The sequence below is a fragment of the Bombus vancouverensis genome, unplaced genomic scaffold, assembly GCF_051014615.1.
Source record: "Bombus vancouverensis nearcticus unplaced genomic scaffold, iyBomVanc1_principal scaffold0029, whole genome shotgun sequence".
In the NCBI taxonomy this organism is placed as follows: Eukaryota; Metazoa; Arthropoda; class Insecta; order Hymenoptera; family Apidae; genus Bombus; species Bombus vancouverensis.
The window spans coordinates 322,197-341,414 of record NW_027468920.1 but is presented as its reverse complement, the minus strand read 5'-3'; the positions used below and the strand labels follow the sequence as shown (position 1 = coordinate 341,414).

The window sequence follows — 19,218 nt, the reverse complement described above, 5'->3', positions numbered from 1 at the left end:
TAGTGATTAACAATTAATTAGTTATTTCAGCAACACGTTACTGTTGACATTAAACCAGCGCCATACCAAAGAGACACGCGAGCGACCATGTTGAAAAATTCGTCGCGCGCACATACAAATAACAGCCAATGCAATACAATACAGCATCATAATAGCAATGTTAGGTACTAATAAAAAAAAAAAAAAAAAAAACAAGAAAAAGGGGGAGAGAGTTAAGGAAACTATATATAATAAATAACAACTAACATAATTATAACATATTATATATATTATATTATATACAGGGATACAGTATTCGTACAAAGGAACAGATCCAAACGAAAATTATATATATAAAAAAAAAATAAATAATATATATATGTAATATCGTGATATAATATATTTACAAGGAATGGATGATACAGATGTTAATCGGACAGAAAAAGACGATTGTTGTTCAACCTGAACTATTCACACCAAACGTACAGAAAACAGCACAACTAAATAATTAGATAACGACTCGACTTTCACAAAATGCAATCAACACTCTCTCGGCAACGCCACTCGCAAACTCCGTTTGTTGATTCCTTTTCTCCCGTCCCTTGGCAACCGCTCGTGGCCAAGATCACGTAGGTCTCCTCTTTCCAAAACTACGCGATCAAAAACAATCGCCTCGGCTCTCGCGACATTCCACGCGGTTCACCCGCCAACTCCCTGGCCTCTCACTCACGATACTACACTCTGCCATTCTGCAATAACATCTGCCCTCAGATGTTGCCTTCTATCTCGCTGTCATCAGATGCGTCACTTTCGGCGTTTATGACCCAAGGTTTCATAAAATCAGCAGTAGTTGATGACCGTTTTGGCCCCTCATGCTCTCCTACCTTCTCCACAATGTAGCGATCATTCCGCATTGCTCGCACTATCCGGTACGGACCCAAAAATCTTCCTTCCAGTTTTAATCCTGGGCCAAACTGCGTTCTCTTTATGGCCACCAACTCTCCACTTAGGTACTGTTTCGCACCTTTTCTTCTTTTGTTGTAGTGCCTCCGATTTTCCTCTTGAGTAGCAGCAATTTTCCACCACCCATTCTTCTTCAACCAATTTTCGGATCTGTGGGTCTTCTTTAGTTTGCATCTCGACCCCGACAAGTAGCTGGAAAGGAGTTTTTCCCGTGCTCCTGTTTAATGTAAAATTCAGGTATTTCTGTACTTGGTCGACATGTTTATACCAATCATCGGGTTTAGGGGCAGTCAGTTTACTTAGTAAAGGTATGAGTGTCCTGTTTACCCTCTCTACCTGCCCGTTCCCCCTCGGCGCCCCCGTCGTGACTAATAAATGCTTTATATTTTCCTCTTCGCAATACTCTTGGAACGCGTTGGATGTGAACGCTGTTCCCCGATCAGAGATAATTCGTCGTGGGTTCCCAAAAACAGCCGCTTGCTTCTTCAGTCGATCGATAACATCCGCGGTATCAGTAGATCTAGTAGGATAAAGCCACGTAAACTTCGTGAACGCATCCACTACTACAAAGATGTGTGCGTATCTTTTCTTTGTAGCTGTCATAGGGCCCGCATGGTCAATATGGTAAGTGTCTAACGGTGTGTCACCTTTGTCTAACGGATTTAGATATCCCTCTTGCTTGCCCAATTTTCGTTCGGCTAGGATACAATCGAGACAGTTAGATACCACATGCTCGACCTTTTCACGTAGCCCCTTAAACCAAAAGTCCTTCTTGACTATAGCTTCTGTTTTGGTGACCCCAAAATGCCCACGCTCGTGCGCCTGCCTGACTACCTGAACCTGCATAGCCTTCGGTACTACTATTAACACATCATCCTTACACTCTTTATACAAAATATTGTTCCTTATTACATACCCATCGACCTGATTGCACGTTGCGGCGTCTAAAATCCTACGGACTTCAACGTCCTTGTTCTGTGCACTTCTCAACCGTGCAATCAGCCCGTCTTCACTTTCCGTTACATACATAGTGCTCGGCAGGGGGGTTCTACTCAGAGCATCCACATGCTGCGTGCTTTTACCTGGCCTATGACACACCTGATACTTAAACTCGTCTAGTAACAAGGCCCATCTGGCTACACGCACACACAAATCTTTCTTTTTCATTGTCATAGCAAACGCTTGGCAATCCGTGACGATAGTAAACGGCATACCTAACAGATATATTCTAAACTTGTTCAACGCTTTTACAATTGCTAGTACTTCCAGTTCGTAACTGGTGTACTTTGCCTCGGCGAGAGTTGTTTTTCCGCTGGCAAAGTAGACCGGATGGAATTTTCCATCGTCCAGATCTAGTTGCATTAAAATTGCTCCGTAACCCTCTGCGGACGCGTCTGTATGCAACTCAGTCTCCGCGCCCATTCTATACAACTTTAACACTGGTTCGTTGACAAGCGCTGTTTTCAAGATTTCAAAGGCCTCTACTTCTCGATCGCCGAACTGAAATTTTACCTCCTTTTTCAACAAATCCGTCAAAGGCTTAGCAATCTTCGCGTATCCCCTAATAAATTTTCGAAAGTACCCCGTAAGTCCCAAAAAACTCTGAACCTTTTTAACAGATGTTGGCTTGGGAAAGTTTGCTACTGCCCTAGTTTTATGTGTAGACGGCCTTATGGTATTTTTTGAGACTATATACCCCAAATATTCAATTTCCTGCTGCAGAAAACGACATTTTCCCCAGTTTATAATTAGCCCATACTGCTCAGCTAACTCTATGACCATTTGCAAACGTTCCCACGCCTCCTCTAAATTCTTTGCAAGAATAATAATGTCATCCATATACACGATAACAATACCTTTACCTACTAGTTCCTTAAAGATCATCGAAATATACTTCTGAAACACAATGGGTGAAATCTTTAAACCAAACGGCAACTTCAAAAATTCATATTGCCCCGATGGCGTAACGAAAGATGTATATTTTCGGCTGTCTTTGTCTAAACACACGTGAAAAAAACCATTCTTTAAATCCAACGTTGTGAAAAACTGAGTACCTTGCAATGCATCTAAAATATCATCAATTAAAGGCAATGGGAAATGTGGACACTCAATAAGTTCATTAAGCTCGCGAAAATCAACACAGACTCTGATAGAACCATCTTTCTTTCTAACTACAACTATGGGACTTGCATATTCTGAGTTTGACGGTTTTATTGTGCCTTCATTTGTCCATAATTCCATCAACTCGTCCACCTCTTTTTTCTCCGAAGGCGCCAATCTTCGCGGCCTTCGAACCACAGGTTTGTCACTCTTTAAAACGATTTTTGCCGTTATCCCAACGTCCCGCTTTTTCTCCGGCCTATACCCCCTAACGATATCGCGAATCGCTTCACGATAATGCGGTTCCCGTACGTGTGTTAGGTCTGTTTCGTCGGTCTGTTCTACCACGTTAACTCTAAACACATCCGGCACGTCTTTGTTAGTCTGTTCGTCAAGCCGCAAGAAAGTCACTTCGCCTCGTTTAACCCGTAACTCTACCTGATCCAGAAAATCAGTGCCTAACAACAGGCCGTGCTTCGTCAATATTTTGTTTGAAACAACGTGCAAAGTGATTGGCAGTTTACACCCATCAACCGTCATTACCTTGGTGAATTCACCCCAGGTCTCATTGCCAGCGGAACCAACACCGTCGAACTTAAGCGTGCATTTACCTAGGGGTGGTGACCCTAACCTCGCATACTCGTCTGATCGAATGAACGTGAGATCACTACCCGTATCCACTAGTGCCACAAACCTACAATCATCTATCGCCACTTCCTTCACATACTTCCCCTTTTCGGATCTTGACACTACGCAAGTCTCTTTCGGTCGTGCCGTACACCTCGCTGCAATATGTCCAAATCCGCTGCACTCGGAACACCTAACACCTTCTCCCCTCTCCGGACACATAACACTTACATGATCCTCACTACCGCAAATGAAGCATCTTCTTTTCTTCATTGCATCTACAGATTGACTGGGCTTCCCGTTCTTCTGGGTTTTAGCCGGCTTCACAATCGACTTTATTCTGCGACTCTTCTGCTCTTCGTACATCACTAACCTCTTCCTCAACTCTTTGATTGATGTAGCGCCGTACAATATAGCCTTATTGTTCTCGTCGTCTATTATTCCATCCACGATGTATTCCACCTTTGCTTCCTCCTCTATGTCCACATGGTTGGCTATTTCGAGCATGCGGTACATGTAAGCCAAACATGCTTCATCACTCTCCTTTTTTGTTTCTTCAAGTTTCTGATGTACTTGCCTACTGTTGACTTTCCTCGAAAATTCTTTCACTAGCCCCCTCTTCAACTCATGCCAAGTCCTGGCATGACACTCGAAGCTCGCAAATATTTTCGCTGATCCCTTCAGCAGCTTCCTCGCGTAGACTGCCTTCTGCCCATCCGACCACATGCACGTATCAGCGACTTCCTCGAACGACTCGAACCATCGTTCGACATTTTCACCTTTGTTGCCACTAAACGACTCTAATGCATCTTCGACGTCTCTAAAACTCAGTGTCGAACCAACACATGCCCTTCGACAATATTCATCACGGTCCTGATACACCCTTCGCGTACCTCTCTTGTATCCTCCTGCGTCTTTTTTGTCATCTTCATACTCACTTTCGTCGTCGCTTTCTTCTTCCGACGTTATGTCATTACCATCCATGGCCGCTTGAAGCCGTGCGCGTAATTCTACTTTTCTTCCCGTCGTTTTTAAACCCAAACTAGCGAGGCGCTCCTTCAACTCCTTCGTATTCATTTTCTCAAAATTTTCATCTTCGTTACAATCACGCTCAGCTCTCTGTACATTTCCTAAATCTCGTTGACCGGTTAGCTCTTCACCGCCCGTCGATCCCTTAGGATACGATTGTCCAGCCCTACACGCCCGATTCAGCCTTGCAATCAGCACTGACCTCGCACCAGATATAGGGAGGTTCATTCGCGCGAGCTTACTCCTCAGCTCCTCCAGCGTCGAACCCTCTTCACCCGACAATCGTTCGTCCCCGACGTTTGCCATTTTTCACACTACACAAACTTAAACAGTCAACGATATCGTCTTTTATCGCACCGCGTACCGGTAAATTCACAACTAGCTCGAATAGCTCTGTTAAACCGTTTCGTTTTCTGTCTTGTCCAATCCCGGACGAGCCCCCAAAAATGTAATATCGTGATATAATATATTTACAAGGAATGGATGATACAGATGTTAATCGGACAGAAAAAGACGATTGTTGTTCAACCTGAACTATTCACACCAAACGTACAGAAAACAGCACAACTAAATAATTAGATAACGACTCGACTTTCACAAAATGCAATCAACACTCTCTCGGCAACGCCACTCGCAAACTCCGTTTGTTGATTCCTTTTCTCCCGTCCCTTGGCAACCGCTCGTGGCCAAGATCACGTAGGTCTCCTCTTTCCAAAACTACGCGATCAAAAACAAACGCCTCGGCTCTCGCGACATTCCACGCGGTTCACCCGCCAACTCCCAGGCCTCTCACTCACGATACTACATATATACATTAACTATTTTTATATGTGTGTACAGAACTGATGGCGAACTCATCAACCATTTTCTGAACGACGGATGGAAGAACATGAATAGCAATCCACACAGTGGAACTGTAAAGTATTTGTACGCCACTCACGAAACCAAACACTGATGCTATCCACCTGTAAACAAACAACATTTATAACTATGCATATAATTTTCACTTATGTTCACCACTATATATATATACACGCATGTTGTAAAGTAGGCGGTATTTATAACATTCACTTCCATTGATAATGCAAGTGACTCATAAAAATAAGCCGTCATATTTACCATTGCACGCACATATATATATATATATATATATATATACCCGAAAACAAGGTACATTTGTGATATTTGTTCCTATTGATGATATATACTTATATATTTATAACAATAAAACAAATCTCATTTATACTACTTACCAATACGTACGCATATATGTATATAATTACAATCCAAGTAGTATTCATAATATTTACTTTCACTGATAACAAGTACGTAAAACCTAAAATAAAACAAAGGTTTTAACAATAAAAAGAAACAAAAAAAAAAAAGAAAAAGGGGAAGAAGAAAAAAGGAAAGAAAAAAAATATAACGTTGTTAGGGAAGTGATACATTTACACTGTACATGAGAGTGTGTGTGTAAGGGCCAGAGGGCGTCAAGGTCTTAGTGGAGACAAAAGACTGTTGCCAGATGTTAGAAGAATCTAGGATAGTCGGTTGGCGACCAGCGTGCGTGCAAGACGTTCTTCAGAGAGTAATATAGATGTATAACTGTTGTGTGGGAAATGTAGGCAATAATTTGTATTCCCATATCCTCGAATTTCCTTAACAAATATATATAAATATAAAATTTTCTTTTTCTATAAAAGGTTATTCCTATTTCTGATAAACTCGAGAAATGAAAACATTATACCATGATACACTGACACAAAGATACACCACACAGAAGAAACTAATAGAGAACGCTTTAAGCTTGGCAAACTTACCGCCCGACGAATTTGCATACACCATAACCAAAACCCAGGACACATGGCTTTGATCGCAGGAGAAGCGGTCCATATAGTCAAATGCATTCCGGTACAAGTAAAGGTACGACATACAACAAAATGCTACTCGGAACTACCCGTTTGGCAAAGGAATCGCACCACAGGAACTCCGCCCGGACGTGCGCCAAACGTGGCGATATTCAGCACCATCGTCGTTGGCCACGAGCGGAATGTATACCCAAAAGACCTCGATGCACTACGGGACCACGTCATGTTCGCGGTAGAAAATCTGCAGTCTTGAACGCATTGGCCAGAGGAGCAACAGGAAAAACAATCGTCCCTGGAACAGTAAACATCCTGGGAATGATGGACAAAACACATTAACGACAATAGCGAAAAATACCGTATCAAGCTTATGGACTGGTTTTATGGAATTTGGAACTGTCAGTGCAGCAATATTTGGAATACTCGCAATATTTAAACTAATCAAGACAATAATATATATAGCCGCACACGGATACCAGTTACGTGAAACTTACGAATGCGGAATCGCCCTATTAGGAGCAATATGCGGCTCAGTCACCCACCCGTTACTATACCTCAAAAGAAGACGAAATATCGATGATCAAACTGCACAACCTCAAGGGATATCGATAACACCGGTAGTCACTCAACTACCAACGACATCTACGTCCGCCTTGAGCGAACTCAGAGATACCATCAGTCAAATTTCCTTTGGAAATTTGAACTCCAAGGGCGGGGATGTCACGTCCCGCGCTCCGCACGCGCCGTAACAAGAACAAGAAAACCATTCTATACAAAACACGCGAATAAGGATTTGAATGCACAAAGGAACACACGGCACTACGAAACGAAAGGAAGGATTAACAAAACGAGGGCGATTAACGGATCCAACCAATAAACAAAATACATATACACACAATTCTAAATAAACCAGGAAATAAGAATAACTACAAAAGGGGAAAATAATTGAAACGCCAGGAATATATATATATATATATAAATATATTTCAATCAATCAATTTGGAGAGTTACATATAAGTATAAACATATATGCCGAACATGTAATAACCTAGTAAATATTAGAGACAGTGCTTCCAATACTATGCAATAAATACAATATTATCAATTTATGAAATATAAGTATACATGAAGTCAAAAACTAATAGTTTAACGAATACATAAAACATACAATATTGTATTATTAAAGAAATGAAGGTTACATTGTCAGAAATATATATATGTGTGCGAATTCTATCAAACCGATAATCTAAGATACATACTTAAAACTAGCCTACATTCCGGTAAAGGATAAATAAATAATTGACATTTCATTTCGTATGAATACTACACTGCCAAGAGAAATATGCATATGAATACGTATATATATATATATATATTTATATTATCGAATACTCTATAAAATAAACTACTCAAAACAATAAATAACGCAATCGAAGAATTACAAAACATTAGCCATATTAAAATGACACATAACATAATATATATATATATATATATATATATATATATATATATATATATATACGTATATTCACACGAACAATACTTTTGTCACTTTAAAGCAATATTAATAAATAAATGTTCTAATTGCGGTAGAATAAGGAAAAACGAGCGGCAGACGGAAAATTACTTCGATATTAAACAAAACTAAAGACCCGTCACTATAACTTTACTGATGACATTTATGAGCAGCCATGTTAGATTTACACGCGTATAGCGACAGGAATATTAGGGATTAATGGAAGTCAGTCGCGAGAAATAAATCATGAAAACACATTGTTAACACTTTTCTTTAATAAAATCTGTGCGCAACTACAAATGTAAAAAATATATATATGTCGGAGATGAAAGAACACCGGAGTCTGTAATTGAACAATTGTAGTTATTCAATCCGATTGTAATTGTTCGAGAGTTGTGATAATGAGCTTGGGCTCGAGGCCACAGTCAGTCGCCGAACGTAGCCGCGGTTACGGGATGAACGCTTTGTTTAACAAAGGTATGGAGTAATTCTATAGCTCTCCTTAAAAGAAATATTCGTGGCGACACGCGACAGTAAACATTCCAACGGTTTCTGTCCCGTGGCTCGCCACACGCAGACCCTATTCTTCAAGTAAGATGATTGCCAGATGTCGATGCGTCTCCGCAGTACATGTTCGGCTAGCCCGAGGGCCCGTTATAAATCTTAAGGTTTAGTTAACTAAAGTCCTTCAAACAGACAAACAGTCTTTGTCCCAACTACGGGAAGATAGGGGAGACATATTTTTCAACGAGCGGCGTCTCCCACTAGCAACTTTCCCTCGAGGGCGGCTAGCATCTTTTTCTAACCACCGATATGGAGATTGACCAATTAGCAGCAACGCCAATTTCCCTTACTTTCTGAACAAAGGCTTTTCTCGACGAAGCCGATGATCTCGTATCCTTAGACACACCCCATTATAGTTTTCCTCTGTGGCATCATCGGGACGGGAAAGGCATTCTTTCTCGCGATCTCATTGATGAAAGGAGTAACTCTTTACGACCAGTGAATATTACGCGTCCGACTTAGATTTTGTGAGTACGTTCATCTATCATCCCGTCGACCGCGGATTCGTTATTGAACCTAGGATCATTGTCATTAGTTTTTCGAGTACCTAACTACCACGGTTACTTGTCCGGTTCTGTAATAATCGTATTTGCACTAGTCAATGTCTTCTCTATTGCATAACGACAACGTGTAACCCAAACGAAGATTCGTTTCACGCCCCTAACCCTAATTCTAATGTAAACCCGACATATATATATATATATATAATATTTTAAAATATTAATAAAAAATAATAATATTACTATAAATATTTAATTATCTATAAAATTAAATTATAAAATATTAATACTTAAATATTCTACCCTTTATTTTTAAATTGTTTAATATACAATTTTTTTTATTTTGAAAAAATGGAAATTACTATAATATAAATTGTATAATATATAATTTAATAATTTTTTATTTATGATATATATATATTAAATTATAAAATATCAAAAATTTCAATTATATATTAATATAAATAAAAAATATTAATGATATTATAAAATTAAAAATATTAAAAATTTTAAGATTGTATTTTTAATATTAATAAAAAAAATATTAATAATATTACTATAAATATTTTATTTATAATATTTAAATAAATATAATTATTAAATTATAAAAATATTAAAAATTTTTAAGTTATATTTTTAGTTCTAATAAAAAGATATTAATAATATTATTATAAATATTTTATTTATAATACTTATATAAATATAGTAATTATTATTATTATTAAATTATAAAAATATTAAAAATTTTAATGTAATATATATATATTATTTATTCATTAATACGTTCATGCTGTAATACACGAACATATGCGTTACTCTGCTACTCACGATGCATCGTAACAAGTATGCATTTTTGTATGAAAAACCGTTTATTTTCATTTTATGTTCGTTTTTAAAGTCAGATGCGATACGAAATAACGTCAGTGTTGTTTTCTGGCTGCTCGCGAACATATGATATCTATTCCATTTTCAAATTGATTTTATCTACACGTTAAAGCGAGCTGTGGAATAAATCAAACTTGCTCGAGCCTGCTTGAATCTCTGTATCATTGTATCATAATGTGAGAAATTTCACAAGCCTAAATCTTTGCAGTTTGACGATCGAGAACATTGCTATCGGAAGAATCGCTCTCATCCGTAAACAAGATATTTCCAAGGATTGCGTTATAATTTTCTTAGCGGCTAACCATCGAATATTCGTCAAACGACATAATTTCGCACACGGCGAACCTTATAACGTACACCTTTTTGGCGTATTATTTTTCCCACTTTTTTTTTTTTTTTTTATTAACGTGGAGGGCACCAGGTCGCTTCTGGGAAAAAGCGGCGTGGTAGTGGCGGACGCCAACGGACTAAAACCTCCATGATGACCGTCCCGGCAGCGATCTAGAGGGGCCCGGGAACTGGTGTGAGGGATACACCCCCTCCGCGCTCAATACACCCCCTAATGGAGCGATATGCGGCCACGTTACACCGCGCCTCGTCGCCGGAGCCGCCGTGCCAGACAGTCCGGTTCCCCTGCCGGGCTGATTTGCTGCCCCGGGGCGCTGAGTTGCCAGCGCCTAAGTTTGCACCCCACCGGGGGGCGCGGCGGACCTAGCGCGCCTCACCGAAGCGCTTCCATGGCCTCTGCCGCGCCCTCGCCGGTCAATTCTCTCAGGGGGAGAGTATTATTTTTCCCACTGCTGCGTGTGAAACCCCTATTGGACAAACTGTTCTTTGCAATACATCGATGGATAAATACGCGCACAAACACGCAATAAGTGCAATAGAATGCTCGAGGTCAATTTTGCTTTTTGATCCTCTTTTTCAACAGATCTTCGCAAATCCGAAGGTGTAGAATTACCTCCCAAAGACATAAGATGACAACAAACACTTTCTTGACACACTGTATAACATTGAGGTATCCAGTTTTGCCATATACAATTTTGTCATTGTCACGTTTGACTTTGTTCATTGTAAAGTCAAATTTGCACACTCCATCTGTGAAATAGTACGAAGAAATCATAGTGACTTGTATTCCTTATGATATCATGATTCCACATAATATATAATACAATACAATAATTCGCGAACAGATCACTCGTTAATTGCTTTTAAAAGAATTACCACGGAAGCTTCCTAACACGCTACCCGGGGGCCAGGGATTTATTTCGTCGATAAGTTAGGTTATTAAACTTATGTTCTTTCATTGAAGACATCGATGGACGCTGTGTTCCAGAAATAGCCAATCACACTTGGCGAAGCATAATAGTAATTTACAATAACAAATACTTAAGAATGCCTAATTTTGTTAAACATAGGGTTCAATTTACAATTATGTAAATATTACTTCTTGAAAGTAACTTCTTAATCAATTTTAACAAATTTTGTAAAATCATGTAATAAATCTTATTATTTATCATACGCGTGTATTAAGCCAATTGCCAACCGAACATGTTCAAACTGTATTTTTTTCAAAACGGGACCTTAAGCTAAAAAGCTTTATTTCACATATTCGACTTGTTCTTGTATGTGGTATCAGCACCTAGTCGGATGCCCGCGTTATGCAGGACACCCTGATGGCGTTGAACGCAACGATTCAAATTGAACTGAAAAGTCGTTATGTTTTCAGAGGACTTGTGTGTAGAGGATGGTTGATCGTGAGATTTATTAGACAAGATTGCTCGTTGTTGAAACCTTCAAGTATATTTTCAAATGATTAAATAAATAATTATAGATAATGTTCGCAAAGACGGTAGATACTCGTAGATACTGATCCATAACTCTCGTGAACTCTTTACGATTGCGTCCGTTTAAACTGGTATAGTATAAACAGATCGGGGGAGAGTCGGAGAATTCAAATTCGTCTTTGTTCGACGGTTCGACGGTTCGACGGTAACGTAACGGCGACATTGTTTTGCCCGGAGTTTATTTATTAATATATTATGTATGTCCTCACGATCTTGATACTCCGAAGCAAAAAAACAACAACATGATTTGAAATGTTCTCTAGCTCATGTACCGCTACGTGTACTTTCAAGGAGCAAAACTGACACAGTTCCGCTTGTGACGCGAGACGGAGATTATCGTTTCACTTCCTTTAACGCATTTTTGCCATTGAAAGACACTAATTTCTGTGACTTGCTTTATCTCTGTTATAAATCTCTCTTTATATTTAAAATTTTATAGTTTTTGTGCAAACGTAAAAGGTAAGTAAATATTAATAAATATTATAGTAATATAATATAATGCTATATAATAATATTAATAAATACTTCGCTATTTACTTATTTTATTTCCATTAAGGTATATTGTATTTTTCATTGCATTACTTTCATTTTTATTTAGTGTAATAATAAACGCATACGTTAATATTCATTGGCATTAGTGTAATTGTAAGCTTCACTGTAAATTTAATAAAATTTATAAGAACGGAATTATTAAAAGGGTATATATGTGTAATTAAACTAGATTCTATTCTCAATGTTACTTCATTATTTTATTATTGTTTCATATATATATATTTTTTTTTAATTTACATGTGCTTCTAAGTTAATAGAACTAAACACATGTGTATGTATTAATTGCTATATACGTCATAATTTCAACCATAATATTAAATTATGGTATGTATTATTAAAAAGTATAGTTTAATGTATATATTAAATATATATCATTTATTCGTAGATTTTAAATATGGATACTGGATCAAAGAAGGAGATTAAAGAAATGATTACCAAAGATATATCGAATATACATAATTATTCCTTGGATGTTAAAAAATATATTAACAACCAGCTTGAAGACACTCTGGATTATTTACATGGTTTAATTGCTGAAATACCACAATCAGTCCCTGGCCCTTCAACTACAAAGAGGCCGAAAGTTTTGAAGAAAGAAGGTTATCGCCGTAAAGAGACTATCCCAGAAAATGATATTATCAATACTGACAATACAGTAACAGATTCAGCAGTACATGATAAAACAGAAAATAAAGATGTAAAAACTGGGGATGTGCTGGAAACAACAATTGACCGAACAAAAAGAAAGGCTGCAATAAAAGCTGCAATTAATATTAAAAAGCAGCAGTCAATGTCACTTGTTACAAAATTACGAAGGCTAACTCTTGATGATGACAGTAATGTAAATGTTTGTGTCATATTATGATGAAATTTAATACTTTCAATCTTACCCCATATCTTATGTTACTAATCAATACTAACCCTTATATGTAGTATCCAATAATGTTTGATATCGGTTAATTAATGCGTCAAAATCTAATTGCTTATACAATTGTATGTACATTGTGTATATAAATACTACTATAACGTTGTTAAATATATTCTAAATTTTTAGAGGAAACGTGGAGGCCGACCTAAAAAAAAGGAAAGTGCTAGAAGTAGTTCAGATGAAAAAAACACAAAAGGTCCTACAAAACATAGTAAAACAAAAAAGAATGTTTTAAGCGAAACAATTTCAAAAGAAGATGCAAAACAGCCAGAAAGGATTGAACCATTAAAGTCTTCAATGACAACAAGAGATAGTAATATAAAGAGAACTTTTTCACGGAGTGAAAACACGAAGGGTAAATATTCTAATATTATTGATGATACAGTAATTCCATCAGCAAGAAATGATATTGAAGATCCTTCAATGTGCGAGAATGCACTTGAGAAATTTACTCCTCTTATGAATTCCACGATGGACATCAATTCTACTTATACGCAGAAGATGATGGACGCTACCGCAATTGTAGAACCTTTATCACCAATAAAATCAAACGAAACGGTAGTAATTAATAAAAACTTGGCTAGTAGTATAGGAAAAAATAATGAACCTAAATTTACATCACGGTCGCCAATAACTCTGCAGGAGGAGGTTCAGCAGCTGAATCAAGCTATTGGACTCACCGAGTTCGAAGAATTATTCGCAGAAGATGAGCCATCCCGTGAAAGGGAAATGTCTAATAGAAACATGACGAAACAGGACATTCAAAATGAAATGAAGAAAAATGTGCCCGTAAGAAGGAGAATCGAGGCCTTTGAAAAAGAAAAAATTTCAGAAAAAACCATTGTTCAAAAACTGGCACGAAGATCTGTCGAAAAAGCAAAAAAAATCTTATTAGCGAAACAAAAGAAGGAGACTCAGATGATGACATCGCAGGTAACATTACAAACAGTATCAAAGTATTCTTCTGTTATAAAAACACAAGCTATTATTCATTCGATATTTTATCCAAAATATAGCTCCAAACAGTAAGGTCCACTTCTGTTTTGCACAGTAAACCTGACGACGACACATCGGACGATGAAGCCAGACCAAGGCGTACAATTCCACATTAGGCGCAATGTAAGTGTTGTTTTACTTAATGAGTTAATAAACATTATAATGCATGGAGTACTCGAATTTTTATCAATTTTAGCATACATACGCGAAAATGAACTTGCAATGCAACGATAAATTCCGAAGAAAGCAGTCTATAAATTCTTTGATAGAAGAATGTGCACACCAGATTTAACTGAAATGTTTGAAAATATAGATAGGAGTAGATTGCAATGCACGTCCAGTGCAATATGGAAGACACCACCGCGTTATTCCATGATGGAAAACGAATAGAAGTTATAATTTGTTAAACTGAATGTTGTTGATTTCAAATTGTGCCTTAGAGCAGGAATACTTGCCATACCTTGCGTGTAATATAAAAATGATGTTACATTGCAACTATCGTTAAAAGATGTATGTGTTCTTAAAATATACCAATGAACGTAAGACTATTTCACTTTTTATATTTTAGAATGATCATAGGCATATATTACTTTTATTATACTAATCAAATTTTACCATTTTTTCTTATTTATATGTATCTTCTTAAGAATTAATAAATAAACCAATTAATAAATAATTGTTTTGGTACGACTTTTTAATGAGAAGTAAATTTTATTAGATTTGCCTTATTATCACTGTCGTGTAATAATTCGCGAGATACGCGTGATATAATTCGCACGATTAAATAGCACTGGTGATTTCGTCTCTTCGTGTAACGAGGAGGGTCTGGTAAATGGGTCGACCGTGGACGTTCAATCTTGTAAGAGAACAAACGGCGGCACCGTATCGTCGAGCATTTTTCTTTCGGTCAACAGCCATCCATTTTATATTTAGCACATTCGGTTGCGACGCTAAATTTTCGTTACACCACCAGTTGTTTCGTCTGAAATTCGCGTGACGTAAGTGCATTACACTTTCGCATCCGTCAGCCATTCCTGCGACCACTTCGCGTGCGTTAACTCGATAATATTTCGTCTCTGTTACCTTGTCGCCGTTGCTGCTTGACACATCTCGCTTGCTGGACGACTGATCGATGAAAATTAAAACGGCACGCTGATTTACCGTATCGTTATTTTTGTGTCAGGTATTCTCTTTTTGCCGTTTCGGCGAATTATTTTCATTTCGAACTTTTTTAGTCTTATTGTTACGTCGATTCTTATATTTCAAGATCTAGTCTTGTACGTACGCTGGGGAGCGCTTTTATTTATTGATTCAACAAAGAATATCGTTGTAGGTGTCATACATGCGAGTAAAAGTAACGAAGTACGAGCAGTTTCACTGTAACATACTTCCTGATAATTTCTCGTTATTTATACCATAAGAAAGTATCAAAGAGGAACTCTTATCTCGAACGTGGATCTATTTGTCGATAATGCATGCGTGTAATACTCGAGTGTCGTTCATACAGCGTAAATATACGTGCAGATACGTAAACCTTTTATGATTTTTGTATCAAAGGCAGACCTGCTATAATACTCGCAAGTGAAATATAATTCTACGAAAGAAAATGGAGCAAAAGAGTTTCGTTGGTAATATATTCTTCCTTTTTCATCACAAGTTTCCTTTTTGTTGTGCTTCTGTTACATTATAATCCTGTTAGATTTACGCGCGTAAAATTTCACTTTGTTGCACTATATCTCATCATCGCCATCTGCCGAACACCTGTGAGAAACGCGGTTTACTTTGTCTCAAAGCGAGCAAACGTCTAATTTCACAAATTGGATTTTCATCAACAGCGAGAAGGGCATATGCGATGTAAAGGAGGCTGTAAGGGCGTCCTAGGGCTTACGGTGGTTGTCGCGATGCCGGAAGTGGCGCCGAGCAGACACGTCAAGGGAGAATCAGAATCGCTATTGGGAAAACCATCACGAACATTTGTCCTTCGCGCCACCAAAATTCTATCTTCTGAGATATTTTTCGCGTTTCCGAGGTCATCGCCACTCTCCTTAACTTTGCCTTACGATGTATAATATCTCGATGTTACGGTAGTTAGAAATTTGTATTAATTTGGAGAACCTTGCAAAAGTACGCAAATCTGCTACGATAGTCGGATAGAGAGTATCGGCAGAGATCTGTTCCTTTATCGTGAAACACTCTCGGACAACTTAGATGCTACCAGATATCGATTCTCGCATCCAACCATTTCGTAATAAACGTAGATCACCCAAGAAATTTCTCAATTGTCATCCGTTAATTTCGCGCAACTTTTGCTTTATTTTAGCTACGTGGGAACCTATTAGTGCGCAAATGTTACCCCGAAAATGTTACTCCTCTGTGCCAAATATCGTTCACGTGTATAATCAAAGTTGCATAAAACCGCGTACAATTGCATCAGGAAATTTCTAATAATTTGCTCGTCTCGCAGGACGAAAACAGGCTCACGAAGGATCCCTCTGTTCTGGCTATCGAATGTACCGCAAGCACGTAGTTTCAAGTGTCCGTTCTCTAGAAAATTCGAAACAATTTATGGTCGATGGTCGAGTGAACGGTGCAACGGTCGAGTCGGAAAGATCAGAAAGACAAATCGTCATAGTTCGAACAGACCGGGAAGCAGAAACGCACTTCCATGATCATTTGTATCGTTGCTCGATCTGTTGCTGCGCAATGACCGAGCAAGCTGTTGATTTTTCTTTTTCTGCGATGCTACTATACTCTACACTCTATGCTTTATACCGTCCTTTTGCCCGCTATTTACCTTGTACGCGAACTTTTTATCGCTAGTGGATTGCAAAAATCCTTTTTTATCACGAATTTTACGTGACAATGCGTAGGTCAAGGTGGACGTAAGACAAAGGAAGGTGTAGATAAATAAGACAGGGTGTATTTAAAAATAATAAGTTATTTATTACAGTTTATTTAATATGTATACAGGCTATTCGTATTATAGCAGCGATAGCTAGTGTTAAATTAACAATGACAGTTTCTATCGTAGTTAATATTATATTGGTTATTGGCCATGACGAAGGCGAATTTTGATAGCCCTGGTCGAGGTCGGTGGTCTGGATCTATAACAAATAATACTATATTAATATAGCAAAGAAATGTCGTAAATATCGATATCATTTGCAAGGCGATTCTTTTTGGGCATAGTGAAATTATGTTGATCAGTTTGTGGATATTAGGTTGAAATTAGATAATAAAGTTATAGATTTACCCGTTTAAGGGATTGTTCAGGCGCCGTTAATTCACTGGATATGTCGCCCTGAAGCAGGATGTTTAAATTTTGGATCATATATTGTACTGATAGGAAGTATTTTATCGATACAATTATGAGTTTATTTGATTAAAATATCTAACGTAGTGTCTAGTCACCAAACGAATTAGTAGATCAGCCGTGAACAATGGCAGTAATTTGTATAATAACAAAGGATATGCCAAATATAGCAGAATGACTCATCGGCTAACGGGAGGTTGTGTCTAATTATCAAAAGCGAAAGAAATATGAAAGATCCTAGTTTGTAGGACTTGTTGACAATCAATGTCAACAATTTTTTCGTTTGGTCCATAGAATGTTTTGAGTGGGCTGTATTTCGACACACGACAAAATTGATAACGTAAATAAATCTTATATATTTGTTTCAAGAAATGATAGCTTGTTTGTGAGCGGTATCTTTAGACAGGTTGTTGAAAACTGGATGTTAATTCGGATTTTATATTTTCAATAACTTCGCATGAGTATTTTAGTCAAATCTAGCACGAATCGAACAGGTGAAAACAATCTATACGGCGTTCGTGCTGAGGTGGTATGGTGATAGGTGCGTAAGGAACTACTCTTGGTGTTTTTAACGAACAATAGTTTATTTAGAACTAATCAACAATCAGAGTTAACAATTAACAATTAACAATTACACTTAACAGACAATTGGTAACAACTAACAAATAACGATAGACACCGAGAGATCATTCGACGCGTTGCTATGCAAATAATACCGAGGAGTTACACATTTAATGGCGTAAGACAGACTGCCTGTGCTTTTGTTTCGGATCGCGCAGATTCTTCCCTTCGTAGCCCATCGATATCGTAGCCCAGTGCTGGCACGTGTATGCTCTTCCGAGAATTCGGCGGAAAGAGTGTGAAGATATCGATGGTACATTGGGCACGTCGGTGTTGCGCTTTGGCGGCGTCGCGCTTTGCATCCGGAGCCGTTGAAAAGTTCCGTGGCCCGTGCCGCCACAGTGCTTGGCAGGCTTTTATTTTGTTTACCTAGTGGATCGGTATGATAGAGTTCGAGACATGTGGAAAGTACGGCTTCCAGGCAAGCAGGGGCTGATTCAGCGCATTAAAATAAGAAGAAAATTTCGTATAAACGTTTTCGAGTAGACGCTTGCTTTGTGTCACAGTACTTTCTTACCTATCTTTAGAGAAATTACTCGAATCGACCAGTTCCAGTTTCTACGGAAACGCGAATGCGTCGCGTCATAGATCGTCCATCTTGTTCGAACAGCTTACACGAATTTGTCGAAAATTTTGATCGTCACGTCAACTAACGTTTTATAAGTAAGAGATTTTAAACGCCCCCGTATTTAATAATCGAACGGATTCGGATCCGAAGAGCGTATTGGTCCGGAAATAAGGCCAGCACGATTTATCTATTTTCCAAGAAATCGTTCATCTGTGTAATGTTTAGCATCGCAAAATAAGCTATAAGCGGAACGTATGGTCATATTAGGCATATTATGTTATATAAAATTTTCTTCTTATTTCAGTATTCAGAATCAACCTCTGCCATATTTTCCACGTGTTCTGATTCACCTTGTATAATAT

At 38.0% G+C, this 19,218-nt stretch overlaps 1 protein-coding gene across 3 annotated transcripts; it reads left to right on the top strand.

The window, feature by feature from the left end:
• The first annotated feature begins 12,607 nt into the window (after positions 1-12,607).
• LOC117164276 (uncharacterized) lies at positions 12,608-15,030 on the top strand. 3 transcript variants are annotated; one of them, XM_076626744.1, is made up of 5 exons: positions 12,610-13,277; positions 13,485-13,916; positions 14,001-14,291; positions 14,375-14,477; positions 14,551-15,030. In XM_076626744.1, the coding sequence occupies exons 1-4, from the start codon at positions 12,825-12,827 to the stop codon at positions 14,468-14,470; spliced, it is 1,272 nt and encodes a 423-aa protein (XP_076482859.1). In that variant the 5' UTR covers positions 12,610-12,824; the 3' UTR covers positions 14,471-14,477; positions 14,551-15,030. The 3 variants fall into 3 exon arrangements, with proteins under 3 accessions (XP_076482858.1, XP_076482857.1, XP_076482859.1); XM_076626743.1 differs by having other exon boundaries at positions 12,608-13,271; positions 13,485-14,291; XM_076626742.1 differs by having other exon boundaries at positions 12,609-13,277; positions 13,485-14,291.
• The last annotated feature ends 4,188 nt before the right edge of the window (positions 15,031-19,218 follow it).

Bases quoted from the DNA above. Each gene is read 5' to 3' on its own strand.
- LOC117164276 (XM_076626742.1), top strand. From the start codon at position 12,825: ATGGATACTGGATCAAAGAAGGAGATTAAAGAAATGATTACCAAAGAT. The intron at 13,278-13,484 runs GTTTGTGTCATA...CTAAATTTTTAG, and splicing joins ATGATGACAGTAATGTAAAT to AGGAAACGTGGAGGCCGACC. The intron at 14,292-14,374 runs GTAACATTACAA...TCCAAAATATAG, and splicing joins CTCAGATGATGACATCGCAG to CTCCAAACAGTAAGGTCCAC.